This window comes from Dipodomys ordii, unplaced genomic scaffold (genome assembly GCF_000151885.1).
Source record: "Dipodomys ordii isolate 6190 unplaced genomic scaffold, Dord_2.0 Scaffold161, whole genome shotgun sequence".
NCBI classification, from domain to species: Eukaryota; Metazoa; Chordata; class Mammalia; order Rodentia; family Heteromyidae; genus Dipodomys; species Dipodomys ordii.
The window spans coordinates 1151703-1165294 of record NW_012267377.1 but is presented as its reverse complement, the minus strand read 5'-3'; the positions used below and the strand labels follow the sequence as shown (position 1 = coordinate 1165294).

The window sequence follows — 13592 nt, the reverse complement described above, 5'->3', positions numbered from 1 at the left end:
TTTGCTTATGTGGTGCTGAGGAATCGAACCCAGGGCCTCATGCATGCAAGGCAAGCACTCTACCACTGAGCCACCTTCCCAGCCCCACATCTCATAAGTTTTAACCTGTGTACTGCCCCCAGTTTTGTGATAAAGTCTCACATGGTGCTGCTGTCCAGCTGGAAAGTAATCAACCCTTTTCTAGTGTATCCATGGTGCACCTGTTACCTGCCCATTAGTAGCTCTCTGGATTATTAGACTTAACTAAGTCACAGTGATTATGTTTATTTAGTAATGACACCAAAATGGGCAAGAACAGGGTAGCTGGCAGGTCAGATATGTCAACAAGAAGCTATAAAATGTTTTAAGTAAAATTGGATAGTATCAGTTTTTAACAAGGAAGGAAATTAAATCACTCAGGTTTCAAAGTCAAGCACAAGAATAATCATCTACTGTGAAATTGCGAAACAAAGAAAAAGAGAGTGTGCATGTTTCTTAGTCACACCTCAGACTGCAAAAGTTAGGACCACAGAATGTGATAAGTGATTAAGATGGGAAAAAGAAAACCTTTGCAAAAGGCATTGAATTTGTGAATATATGTATAAGGAAAACACAATGTCTTTAGTGTGTGGGACCACCCCTAGGACAGGTGCTCACTGGGGGGTCTTGGCACACATTCTCCTGTCCATATGATGAGATTACCATGTTTTCAGAGAAATCCACATTTAATTTTTTGGTCATGGGGCTTGAACTCTGGGCTTGGGCTTTGTCCCTCAGCTCTTGCTAGCACTCTACCACTTTAGCTACAGTGCCACTTCTGGGTTTCTTGTGGTTAATTGAAGATAAGAGTCTCACAGACAAGCCGGGCGCTGGTGGCTCACGCCTGTAATCCTAGCTACTCAGGAGGCTGAGATCTGAGGATCGCAGTTCAAAGCCAGCCTGGGCAGGAGAGACCGTGAGACTCCTATCTCCAATAAACCACCAGAAAACCGGAGGTGGCGCTGTAGCTCAAGTGGTAGAGCGCTCGCCTTGAGCTGAAGAGCTGAGGGACAGCACCCAGGACCAGAGTTCAAGCCCCACAATCGACAAAAAAAAAAAAGAGAGTCTCACAGACAAGCCGGATGCCAGTGGATCATGTCTGTATTCCTAGCTACTCAGGAGGCTGAGATCTGAGGATCTCGGTTCAAAGCCAGCCCAGGCAGGAAAGTCCGTGAGACTCTTATCTCCAATAAACCACTTGAAAACCAGAAGTGGCACTGTGGCTCAAGCAGTAGAGCGCTCACCTTGAGCTGAAGAGCACAGGGACAGTGCCCAAGCCCAGAGTTCAAGCCCCACGACTGAACAAAAAAAAAAGAGTCTCACAGGCTTTCGTGCCAGGGCTGGCTTCAAGTGCAATCCTCAGATCTTGAGTAGCTAGAATTACAGGTGTGAGCCACCAGCCCCTGGCTAGAAATCCACATTTCTTTAACTCAAGGTTTAAATGCAATCATAAGTGATACTGACTCACCTCCCATTTTGCAAAAGGAAAGCTCTAAGCTCCAGAGGTGCAGAATTATCTTTTGTGAACAGCTGGGAACTGATCAGCAGATCCAACCCACTACCAAGGTGCCTTTGGCTTCTAGATCCTGTATCCTTCCCTCAGGCAAGTCTGTCTTCCCTGGTTCCCAGGTTAAAGGGAGACCAGACAAAACTTTTCAGACCTTTTGAACATGGTTCCTGGACCATTATCAACTGGGAACTTTTTAAAGCATAATTTGGAGTCTGGCACCACTGGCTCACATGTGTAATCCTTGCTACTCAAGAGGCTGAGATCTGAAGATTGTGGTTTGGTTCAAGACCAGTCCAGGCAGAGAAACTATGAAACTCTAATGTCCAGTTGATCACCAAAAACCAAGAAGTGGAAGTGTGGCTCAAGTGGAAAAATGCCAGCTCTGAGTTCAAGCCTCAGTACACACATATACACATACACACATGCGCGTGCGCGCGCACACACACACACACACACACACACACACACAGAGGCAAACTCAGAGACTAGGGTGTGGGTTCATTCATCCATGCATTTTAGCAAATCTGCCTAGTATGGAAGGAAGCTTGGGAAGCACAGGGTTTTCCCAGCTAGTCCCTGGAACCTAGGCACTTTTGATAGTCCAGATTCCCCAGCAAAAGAAGAAATTAGCAGGCAGAAGTAGAGAGATGGGTTCAGGAAGTGTCTAAACCTTTCCTATGCTTAAATCATAAACCAGTCCCCACAGACCTGAGGGATTTGTCCAGCCTCCTTCTGGCCACATCCTGTCCCTATTTCCACCCTTCTCCACAGGAAGTTTATCTGGTATCAGATAAACTTGTCCCTGGCTCAGCCCCTCCTTTTCCCTCCTGCTGACCATCTGGATCCTGTTGTTCCTCCACCCAGCCCAACCTAGGTCCTGGTACTATCTGCCCTAAAAGAACAGGCCTGAAGCCGGGCTCCAGTGGCTCATGCCTGTAATCCTAGCTACTCAGGAGGCTGAGATTTGAGGATCGTGATTCAAAGCTAGCTCTGGCAGGAAAGACCTTGAGCCTCCTCTCTCCAAAAAACCACTAGAAAACCAGAAGTAGCCCTGTGGCTCAAGTGGTAGAGCTCTAGCCTTGAGCTGAAGAGCTGAGGGACAGTGCCCAGGCCCAGAGTTCAAGCCCCACTACCAAACAAAAAAAAAAAGAAAAGAAAAGAACAGGCTTGATCCCTAGTCTCTTCTTCCTAGGCCTCACTGCTTGCTAGCTAACACATCCTGCTAATAATCATGACTGTTTGGTGGTTTGTTGTTGGGTTTTCTTTATTTTGTTTGTTGATACTGGGGCTTGAACTGGTCCTGCCACTTCGCTTTTTGCTCAACACTGGATCTCTCTACTTGAGCCACAGTTGTACTTCCAGCTCTTTTTGCGGCATAAGAGTCTCTTAGATTTGACTGCTTGGCCTTGCTTCAAACTCACATCCCCAGATCTCAGCCTTCTGGTTGGATAAGATTACAGGAGCTGTTTGGTTCTCAGAGCTGAAGCTACCTGCCTCAGCACAGAGAGACCTACCTGACAGGTTCCTCTTGTCTGCAGAGCCAGGCTCAACTACTTTCTGCTAATTCCCTGCATCTCTTTTCCAGAAAAAGTGACCCAGCTCTTCCTCCAGGCTCATTGACCAATTAGACTTGCTGGGGCACTGTCCCTGTGCTTTTATGCTCCAGGCGAGTGCTCTAGCACTTTGAGCTACATCTCCATTTCAGGCTTTTTGGTAGTTAATTGGAGATCAGAGGTTTACTGACTTTTCTGCTTGGGCTGGCTTTGAACTGTGACCCTCATCAGCTCTCAGACTCCTGAGTAAGCTAGGATTACAGGTGGGAGCCACCGGCACTGGCTGCCTTGCTGTTGTTTTGTTGCTGTTGTTGTTTTGTTTTTGCCAGTCCTGGGACTTGAACTCAGGGCCTAGACACTGTCCCAGAGCTTCTTTTTGCTCAAGGCTAGCACTCTACTACTTAAGCCACAGCACCAATTCCAGCCTTTTTTGTTTATTTTTATTTTATTTTTTTTGGGTCCAGTCGTGGGGCCTGAACTCTGGGCCTGGGCGCTGTCCCTCAGCTCTTCAGCTCAAGGCTAGCGCTCTACCACTTGAGCCACAGCACCACTTCTGCCTATTTTTTCTTTGCTTATGTGGTGCTGAGAAATCGAACCCAGGGCCTCAGGCATGCAAGGCAAGCTCTCTACTACTGAGCCACCTTCCCAGCCCCCCTTTTTTGTTTATATGGCACTGGGGAATTGAACCTAGGACTTCATGCATGCTAGATAAGCACTCTACCACTAAGCCACATTCCCAGTCCTCGCTGTTTTTATTTTATTTATTTATTATTATTATTATTTTGGTAGGTCATGGTACTTGAACTCTGGGCTTGGGTGCTGTCCCTGCGCTCTTCAGCTCAAGGCGAGCTTGATGCTCTACCAGTTGAGCCACAGCGCCACTTCGGGTTTTCTAGTGGTTTATTGGAGATAAGAGTTTCTCGGACTTTCCTGCCTGGGCTAGCTTTGAACTGTGATCCTCAGATCTCAGCCTCCTGAGTAGCTAGGATTACAGGCATGAGCCACCCGTGCCTGGCTCTCACTTTTTATAATTCTATATTTTACTCTTCTGGGATTCCCAGGGTGGGTCTCTATCTGTTCCTGGCTCTAAGTAGGGCATCGATAATTATTCCTTACATAGAATCAGTGTTGATTTCCTCCGAAACCCAGGCTGAGCTCCGTGTTCCACACTTTCTGTGTCTGGATTTAGGTCACCTGGAGAGGCTGAGGAGGCATTTAGGCTTTTTGGCTTAGCGGGTGAATACTCAAGGCCCAGCCCTGCACTCTCCACTCCTTTTACCTTTTAGAAACCAGTGCAATTTCCCTTGACACTTGTTCTCCAAATGGAGACTGCTTAATTTGCTGTTGAGAAAATAGAAGAAAAGGGCTCCCAATAAGGACTCTAAACACCTTAAAAAGAGTACTTGTTCAGAAAGAGAAAAGGTCAGTACCAGTAATATGACCAGGACTGCAGGGAACTTCCTTTGAACTGAGGAGTCTCCAGAAGGGCAGGCGTGCAATGGCTTAATACATTAGCTGGCTTTTCTCTTCTTAGTCTGTCATGGAGGTCTGTCCTTGCTACAAACTTAGGAAGTTCAAGAAAGACAGCTCCTCTAACTCCCCACATCCTTTGCCCATCTCTGGATCTTCCCTATGTAGTTCTTGTTCACAATGTCTTGTTGAATCTTGGCTGCAAGTTATCTGTATGCTTTTGGGGGATGAGCTGTCTGGTTTATTCTTTTTAACATCTTGTAGAATTTCCTACATGACTATTTGCAGAGTGATCCAGCATTACATGGAGAAATTCTCCACAGTGACTCCTGAACTGAGCTTTCTAATACTATTGTAGGATATCTCCAAAACCCTATGTTATCTTTATTTCACCTTGAAACTAAAAGCCAATGGGAAGCTGGGCATGGTAGTGCACGCCTTTAATCCCAGCATTTTAAATTGGAGGCAGGATTGTGTTTGTTTGGTCTGAGACCCCAGTGGCTAGCTCTCTACCACCTGAGCAAGGCCTCCAATGCCAGATCATGAGTTTGAACTCACAGTGAGACCTCATATCAAACAAACAAGCCAATGAATCATTATTGATAATTGTTTACAAATAAAATTGATAGTAAGTACAATTTCACACTTATTGTAGCTACTACATGAATTAAAACATAATATTGTAGCTACTACATAAATTAGTATATACTACTTATCTAGCTACTCAGGAGGCTGAGATCTGAGGCTCTCAGTTCAAAGCCAGCCCGGGCCAGAAAATCCATGAAACTCTTATCTCCAGTTAACTTCCAAAAGGCTGGAAGTGGAGCTGTGACTCAGAGTGGTATGGCACAAAAAACATGGGGTCGTGGAGGCATGGCTCAGTGGGTAGAGTGCTAGCCAACACTAAGGTAACAAGTTTGAGTTTGAATTTTCTCTGAGACCATAAAAAGAAGGTTGTAGGGCACTAACCTTCAGAAACAAGTTCAGGAACAGCACGCACCCAGGCCCTCAGTTCTTTCAGAGCTAGTAGGTGTGTGCATACCCCCCTCCACACACACATACCTCCCCTCCCCGCAAGTATCATATAACTACTTCCTTGGAAAAAGATTCTATTCATAAAAGCAAACAAAAGACACAAGCTACTTATAAATGGCGTGAAGCTTCAAAAATCTTCCCAAAGACAGAGATTTTACTAAATAGAGTAAGAACCCCCATTAAAAATATTGAATAAAGCCAGTCACAGGTGGCTCATGCCTGTAATCCTAGCTACTCAGGAGGCTGAGATTTGAGGATCATGATTCAAAGCCAGCTCAGGCAGGGAAAGCCATGAGACTCCTGTCTCCATTTAAACACAAACAGAAGTAGAGCTTTGGCTCAAGTGGTAGAGCACTAGCCTTGTGCACAAAAGCTCAGGGACAGCACCTAGGCCCAGAGTTCAAGCCCCAGGACTAGCAAAAATATAAAAATAAGTAAAAAGTAATTTGTGTTTTCTGCAATGTAAGTCAAAATGTTAACTTTTTACCATCTAAAGTAGACTATATTTGTATAGGGGAATTATATATAAAGATAGCCCAAACATTCTGTCAAAGAAAATAATGGAGTTTTTCTGCTGTAAACATTAAGACATCACAAAAATGTTTATAGTAGCATTACTGATTACTAAAACTTAACATTACTAGAATTTAGAGCAAATCCAAATGCAGAATAACTTGTTGCATAGTCATACAACAATGAAGAATGAATTCCTGTCAAACCTTACCTGGGTGAATCAGACATAATGAGTCATGCAAACATCCCTCTGAAGTGATTCATTTCTATATAGCAGGCAAAACAAATCTTGGGTGACGGAAATGAGAGAGTAGGTGATTAAGGGGGAAAATGTGACTGATAGGGTCACAAAAGAAGCTTCGAGAAGGGTTACATGTGAATAACAACTGAAAAACGATACAAACGTTAGGAAAAAAATACAGCCATGAAAACGAGTAATCTAATGACATGTTCAACAATGTGAACAGTAAATAAGATGATATTGAGTGCATATGGGTACTCAAGCCTGTAATCCTGCTACTTGGGAGGCAGAGATCCAGAGGAGCAGTCCCAAGGTTGGAAGACAGCCTGGGCAAAGCATTTAAGACACTTCATCTCAACCAGTGACTGGGAGCAATGCTTGTTACCAGCAATGCAAGGAAGCATAAGTATGGAGGGTGGTGATCCAGACCAGACAGCCGAGGTATAAAGCAAAACCATCTTTCAAAAAATAACCAAGCTCTATGCTGGTGGCTCACACCTGTAATCCTAGCTACTCAGGAGGCTGAGATCTGAGGATCATGGTTCAAAGCCAACCCTGGCAGAAAAGTCTGAAACTTTTATCTCAATTAACTACCAAAAAGTTAGAAGTGGAGCTGTGGCTCAAGTGGCAGGTGCTTGTCTAGCCAACATAAGACCCTAAAGTTAAAGAATACTAATTGCAAGAAATCAGACATGTTGGGGCTGGGAAGGTGGCTCAGTGGTAGAGCGCTTGCCTTGCATGCCTGAGGCCCTGGGTTCGATTCCTCAGCACCATATAAGCAAAAAGAAAAAAACCCAGAAGTGGCTCTGTGGCTCAAGTGGTAGAGTGCTAGCCTTGAGCTGAAGAGCTGAGGAACAGCGCCCAGGCCCAGAGTTCAGGCCCCACGACTGGACCCCCCCCCAAAAAAAGAAAAAGAAATCAGACATGTTGGGTGCTGGTGGCCCATGCCTGCAATCCTAGCTACTCAGGAGGCTGAGATCTGAGGATGGTAGTTCAAGTATAGCTCAAGTAGGAAAATCCATGAGACTCTTTATCTCCAATTAACCACCAAAAAGCCGGAAGTGGAGCTGTGGCTCAAGTGGGTGGAGGGCCAGTCTTAAACAAAAGAATTCAGGGACAGTACCTGGTCCCTGAGTTCAAGCCCAAGGACTGGCACCAAAAAGAAACAGAGAGAAAGAGAGAGAGAGGGAGAGAGAGAAAGAGAGAGAGGGAGAGAGAGAAAGAAACAGAGAAACAGAGAGTGAGACAGAGACCCACACAGAGATAGGAAGGAAGGAAGGAAGGCGGGGAGGGAGGGAGGAAGGAAGGAAGCAAGGCAGGCAGGCAGGCAAAAACAAGTACGCACTGTATTATGAAATTTCTTTCTTTCTTTTTTTTTTGTCGTGGGGTTTGAACTCTGGGCCTGGGCGCTGTCCCTCAGCTCTTCAGCTCAAGGCGGGCACTCTACCACTTGAGCTACAGCGCCACCTCTGGTTTTCTGGTGGTTTACTGGAGATAGGAGTCTCACGGCCTCTCCTGCCGGGGCTGACTTTGAACCGCAATCCTCAGATCTCAGCCTCCTGAGTAGCTAGGATTACAGGCGTGAGCCACCAGCACCCGGCTTTCAGGATGATGTTTGATCAAACTATCTATATAATCTATGCTATAATATAAATATATACTATAATATAAATTATACCTGATAATATGGAATTAACATTTTGATTCTATTTATTTTTTGTTTTTTATTTTCATTTTGTCAGTTATAGGGCTTGAACTCAGGGCCTGGACACTGTCCCTGAGCTTTTTTGCTCAAGGCTAGCTGTCTACCACTTTGAGACACAGCTCCACTTCCAGCCTTTTTGTAGTTAATTAGTAAAAGTCTAACAGCCTTCCTGCCTTCAAACCACCATCCTCAGATCTCAGCCTCCTGAATAGCTAGGATTACAGGGTGTGAGCCACCAGCACCTGACCAACACAATGTTTGGCTACATTTATCTTGATACAGACAGACAGACCTGCCCCCCATGTGAGGTAATAAGGACAGAAAAGCAAATTAACATGCCATTATATAATAGTCACCTTCTTTCCTTCCTTCTCTTTCCCTCCCTTCTCTTTCCCACTTTCCTTGTATGTGTACATGGGGTAGGGGTAGGGGAGAAAACCCTCAAATCTATTGTCTAGGTATATTACTGGTATCTAATATCATTAACTATGTTGTCTTTGTGCTATAAATTTGACCTATGGCTTTATCTTATGTACCCACAATCTGCACCCTTTGACTTAACATTTTTCCATTTTCTTGCTTCTCAGGGCTCACCACTACCCATCACCACCATCATGCTATTTTTGTGATTCAGTTTTTGTTTTATATGTATTAATATATGAATATATATATATATGATTTTATTGTTTTTATTTTTCAGCTTTAAACACATATACCAGGCTGGGAATGTGGCTTAGTGGTAGAGTGCTTGCCTAGCACACATGAAGCCCTCGGTTCAATTCCTCAGTACCACATAAACAGAAAAAGCTGAAAGTGCCCGGTGCCGGTGGCTCATGCCTGTAATCAGGAGGCTGTAATCTGAGGATCTCGGTTCAAAGCCAGGCCGGGCAGGAAAGTCCATGAGACTCTTATCTCCAATAAACCATTAGAAAACCGGAAGTGGCACTGTGGCTCAAGTGGTAGAGCGCTCACCTTGAGCTGAAGAGCGCAGGGACAGTGCCCAGGCCCAGAGTTCAAGCCCCACGACTGACTGTAAAAAAAAAAGAAAAAGAAAAAGCCGAAAGTGGCTCTGTGACTCAAGTGGTAGAGTGCTAGCCTTAAGCAAAAGAAGCTCAGGGGTAGTGCCCAGGCCCTGAGTTCAAGGTGCAGAACTGGCAAAAAAAAAAAAAAAAAAGATAGGCAAGTAATGTCATTTACTTTAGGACAGCCACCAGAGCCTGGTAGCACATACCTCCATCCCAGAACTCAGGAACCTGAAGCAGGAGTGTCATGAGTTCAAGCCTGGGACCATATAGTAAGAACCCCTCCCCCAACACACACACACACACACACACACACACACACACACACTGTCTTTGCACATGTAGTGTCCTGCCCCTCTTCAGGACTCTGCCAGTGCATCACAAGATGCATTCAGCCTTGGACAGAACAGTGAGCCAAAATGACCTCATCTCATTACAGTTTACCCTATCCAAGGTACTATGTTATTAATAACAAGCAGATGAATACAAAATGGCTGACTAGGATCCCTCTTAGAGCCAAACCTTTGCCTGTTTTGTGGGGTTTCTATGGGGTGGGGGGTACTTTCAGTTCTTCTCAGAGACACAAAATACCCATTCTAGCAGGTTTGAGACCAAGTGAAATGTGTGCTTTACTCGGGGCCTGGTTCTCTGGCACAGCATCCCCCATCCTTGCTGGTAGAATTTTGCTGCTTCCTGCTGGGTCCTGGTACTTGTTAGATCAGTAGTAGGAGCTTGTCTCAATGTTCTTCAACAGACGAAAGATATGCACAGAACACTGCTAAGCACAAGGGTCCGTGCTGGTAGCAGGGATCTGGGAGCTATCTGCAGATGAGAAGCCAGCTTAGGCCAGGCCCAGAGGGTTGCCAACATTTCAGGGCCCAGCTGAATAGTAAACATGGCATCTTGGTGTTATTTCCTTAAGCTCCCTGATTGCCCCTGGTTCATTATTTCTCATGTACTCGTGCATGTTTCCATAGGAGAAACTTCAGATCCCTTAATTCTAGCAAAGTCGTGTGGTCTTTGGAGCTAGTGAGGACGGGGGAGAGCCTAAGAGATAAAATTCATTGCACAGAAAGCTGGGGTGCAGATCTCCCCATAGACAACGAAGTAACCAGCAAGAGAAGCAAGCTGAGGCCTGTGGGCAGAGAAAGATCAAGGGAGAAAGTAAACAGAGATAAGCACAGAGACCTGACACATAACATAAATTCAATAATATTTTCTTATTCTTTAAAAAATTACTTGAAGATCTCACAATGACTATTAAGTGATTTTATGTTTATTAAACGTATTTATTGAGTACATTTATGTGTTTGGCACCATTTGGGGTGGTTTCCTCTAATTCTGAGAACAACTCACTGATGAAGAGCAGGGAGATAGATGGCTGGGAACCATCTCTCACTGTCTTTGCTGTTTCTCAGCAGCTCTGGAAACGACCGATATTTCTGACATGGCCACTTGCTAACTGGGAAATGAGGCATGTTACCTCACATCGAACTCCTGAATGACAGCTGGTCTCTGAAAGACTCCAGATCTAGAGCCATAGGCCTCCAGGGGCTGTGAGGTCCCTCCACTTCGTTTCCATTTTGACAGGTAAGGACACTGGCACCCTAGCAAAGGTGAGTCTGGAATCTAGGGCTCAAATTTAAAGCTAGAGTTGTTTGTAGATATCATGGTCAGATATCGTTCCCAGGTTCTGCGTCGGGAAAATTGATGGCCAGAGCAGCCTGAGGCTGCGCCAAGGCCGCCATCCTTGCGTTGCCATGGAGATCCGAAGATCCTGGCCATGCCTCCTAGGCGTTGCTATGGAGATCAGGTGGGGCCTGGCCTGGTCTGCGTTCTCCAGTGCTGGGGAGAGTGTCGGCATCCAGGATGCAAATTTCCGGATTTCGGTCTCTAGGGCAGCGGGGCCCGAGGAGGCCCTTGGGGGAGGAGCAAGTGTCTGCTCACCGTCGTTACGGAAACTTCCCTTCCGGTCTCCGGGGATCACAGCCCCCCCTCCACCCCCTTCCCCTCCTTTCTTCCTTTTTCCTGCCTCCCGGGAGCCGGTAGGAAATAGTCACCAATGAATGAGAAGGATTCCAGTGACGTCACCAGTAGTGTGGCAAATTTTGAGGAGTTGGCTTAGAGTTTAGCCAGACATCTGGAGCCTTTGGCCAGGGGTTGGGAAGAACAGGGCAGGGTAAAAGAGAAAATCCAGAGACTCCAGAGTGAGACTCCAAATGCACCCCTCACCTGTCCCTCCTCCTGAAGTCACTTTGGACCCTGGCACCTCATTTCTGTTATTCTAGGACTATGGTTCTTGGTGAGCCTGCATCATCAGAGAGGGCTTCACTAAGTAATCCCCTCTCAGAGTTAGGATTTTGCTCAGAAAGGATTTGATTTTGCTGAGAGTGGGGTTTGGGCAGGGATGAGAGGTAAGGGTGACGAGAGCTTGTATCCCTACACACACACACACTTTTTGGGCAGCATTTTTTTTTGGTCGAATTGTGGGGCCTGAACTCTGGGTCTGGGCGCTGTCCCTCAGCTCTTCAGCTCAAGGCTAGTGCTCTACCACTTGAGCCACAGCGCCACTTCTTTTTTCTTTTTGCTTATGTGGTGTTGAGGAATCGAACCCAGGGCCTCAGGCATGCAAGGCAAGCGCTCTACCACTGAGCCACCTTCCCAGCCCCTTGGGCAGCATTTGGGACAGGGTTTAATCAGAGGGAGACCTCCCCAAAGGGGAGGAAGAGGGAAAGGAATCAGCTGGGTGATATTCCTTAGTAAAGGCTGGAGTCTCCAAAGCTTGGATTCTTGTTGCTACAATGCTCTACCTTATCTCATGCAGGATGGATATGCAAAGCAGGTAGGCTCTAAATGGCTAAAATCCCATATCTAGTGTTCAAAAACTATTTGTGCTTGGGTGTCAGTGGCTGATACCTGTAATCCTAGCTACTCAAGAGACTGAGATCTAAGAACCACAGTTCAAAGCCAGCTTAAGAATGGCTTTATGAGACTCTTTATCTCCAATTAACTACCAAGAAAAAAAAATCCAGAGGCTGTGGTTCAAGTGGTAGAGTACTACCATTGAGCAAAAAATTTCAGGGACAGCACCCAGACCCTGAGTTCAAGCCCCAGGACCAGCACAACAACAACAAAAAACCCTGTCTCTATTTCTAGCCAGAATGTATACTGATACGATATAATTTAATGGCAATATGATTTAAATATATGCCAAGAAAGAGGAAGGAGGGAAGGAAGGAAAGAAGAAAGGGCAGAAGGAAGGAAAGAGGGAAAGGAAGGAGGGAGGGAGGAAAGAAGGCAAGCGGGAAGGGTGGGAGGGAAGGAATAAGGAATGAAGGGAAGGGGAAAATAACTCATGATTGAAGATTTGTAGGTCTGTGATATAGCACTTACTTCACATAATCAAGGTCATAGTTTTCTTAGAACCACACACACAAAAAGTTTTCTCTAGAAAACCTTTGCTGAAGTCATGAATCAGGCATCCCCTCCAATCCTGTGGCTGAAATACACAAAATCGAATCCAATTAGTGGCAAGAGCAATGAGCCATAGCATGTACTCCCCCAACTGGATTTGGCCTTGGGCCTGTCTTCATTGAGAAAAAAGTGAAATCCTGAAACAGGCTGGGCTCAGACTAAAAGATCGGGTGATGGAAGAAATAAATTTGGGTAGGAAACCAATGGTGTTTGCCAAAGAGGAACAAAGAAGAGCTTCCATTCCTGGCAAAACTGCTCACTGGCTACATAGCCAGGAAGTGGAGGAGGAAGAGGAAGGCCAAGTTCCCCCTGGGAGACACCCCTCCAATAACTTAACTTCCTCCTACTAGGCCACATCTAAGGGCTCCATCACCTCCCTGTAACACCATGAATGGACCAAACCTTTACCACATGAACTTTGTGGGAATATTTAACATCCAAACTCTTGCACTGATTAATCTTCACAAGCTCTAGCAGGTGGAACCTCCAATTGCTCTTTAAAAATGTTTTTTGTAGCTGGGTGGCTCACACCTGTAATCCTACTCAGGAGGCTGAGATATGAGGATTGTAGTTCAAAGTCAGCCTGGGCAGAAAAGTCCGTGAGACTATCTCCAATTAACCACCAGAAAAACCAGAAGTGGTGCTGTGTGGTTCAAGTGGTAGAGTACTAGCCTTGAGCTGAAGAGTTGAGGGACAGCACCCAGACCCAGAATTCAAGCCCCATGGCCGGGAGGGGGAAAGAAAAAAGTATTTTCTAATTGCTAAGAGTTTGCAGGTACTTAACTACTTCTCCCCCCCCCTCCTTTTTTTTGGGGGGGCTGGTCATGGGGCCTGAACTCTGGGCTTGGGCGCTGTCCCTCAGCTCTTCAGTTCAAGGCTAGCGCTCTAACACTTGAGCCACAGCAGCACTTCTGGTTTTTTTTGTTTGTTTTGTTTTGCTTATGTGGTACTGAGGAATCGAACCCAGGGCCTCATGCATGCAAGGCAAGCACTCTACCATTGAGCCACCTTCCCAGTCCCTTAACTACTTCTGATAAAAAAAAAAAAAAAA

The 13592-nt window shown here is 45.7% G+C and overlaps 1 protein-coding gene across 1 annotated transcript in view; it reads right to left on the bottom strand.

Annotated features, from left to right (window-relative positions):
• Positions 1 to 10545, bottom strand: part of Cdk13 (cyclin-dependent kinase 13) — a 140682-nt gene extending 130137 nt beyond the window's left edge. Inside the window, exons 1-3 of the mRNA XM_013033003.1 lie at positions 10424 to 10545; positions 9659 to 9812; positions 4361 to 4422 (exon numbers count right to left, since the gene is read on the bottom strand). Of these exons, the coding sequence (XP_012888457.1) occupies positions 4361 to 4422; positions 9659 to 9812; positions 10424 to 10545 (338 nt within the window). The remainder of the gene's footprint in view (positions 1 to 4360; positions 4423 to 9658; positions 9813 to 10423) is intronic.
• Positions 10546 to 13592: the final 3047 nt, after the last annotated feature.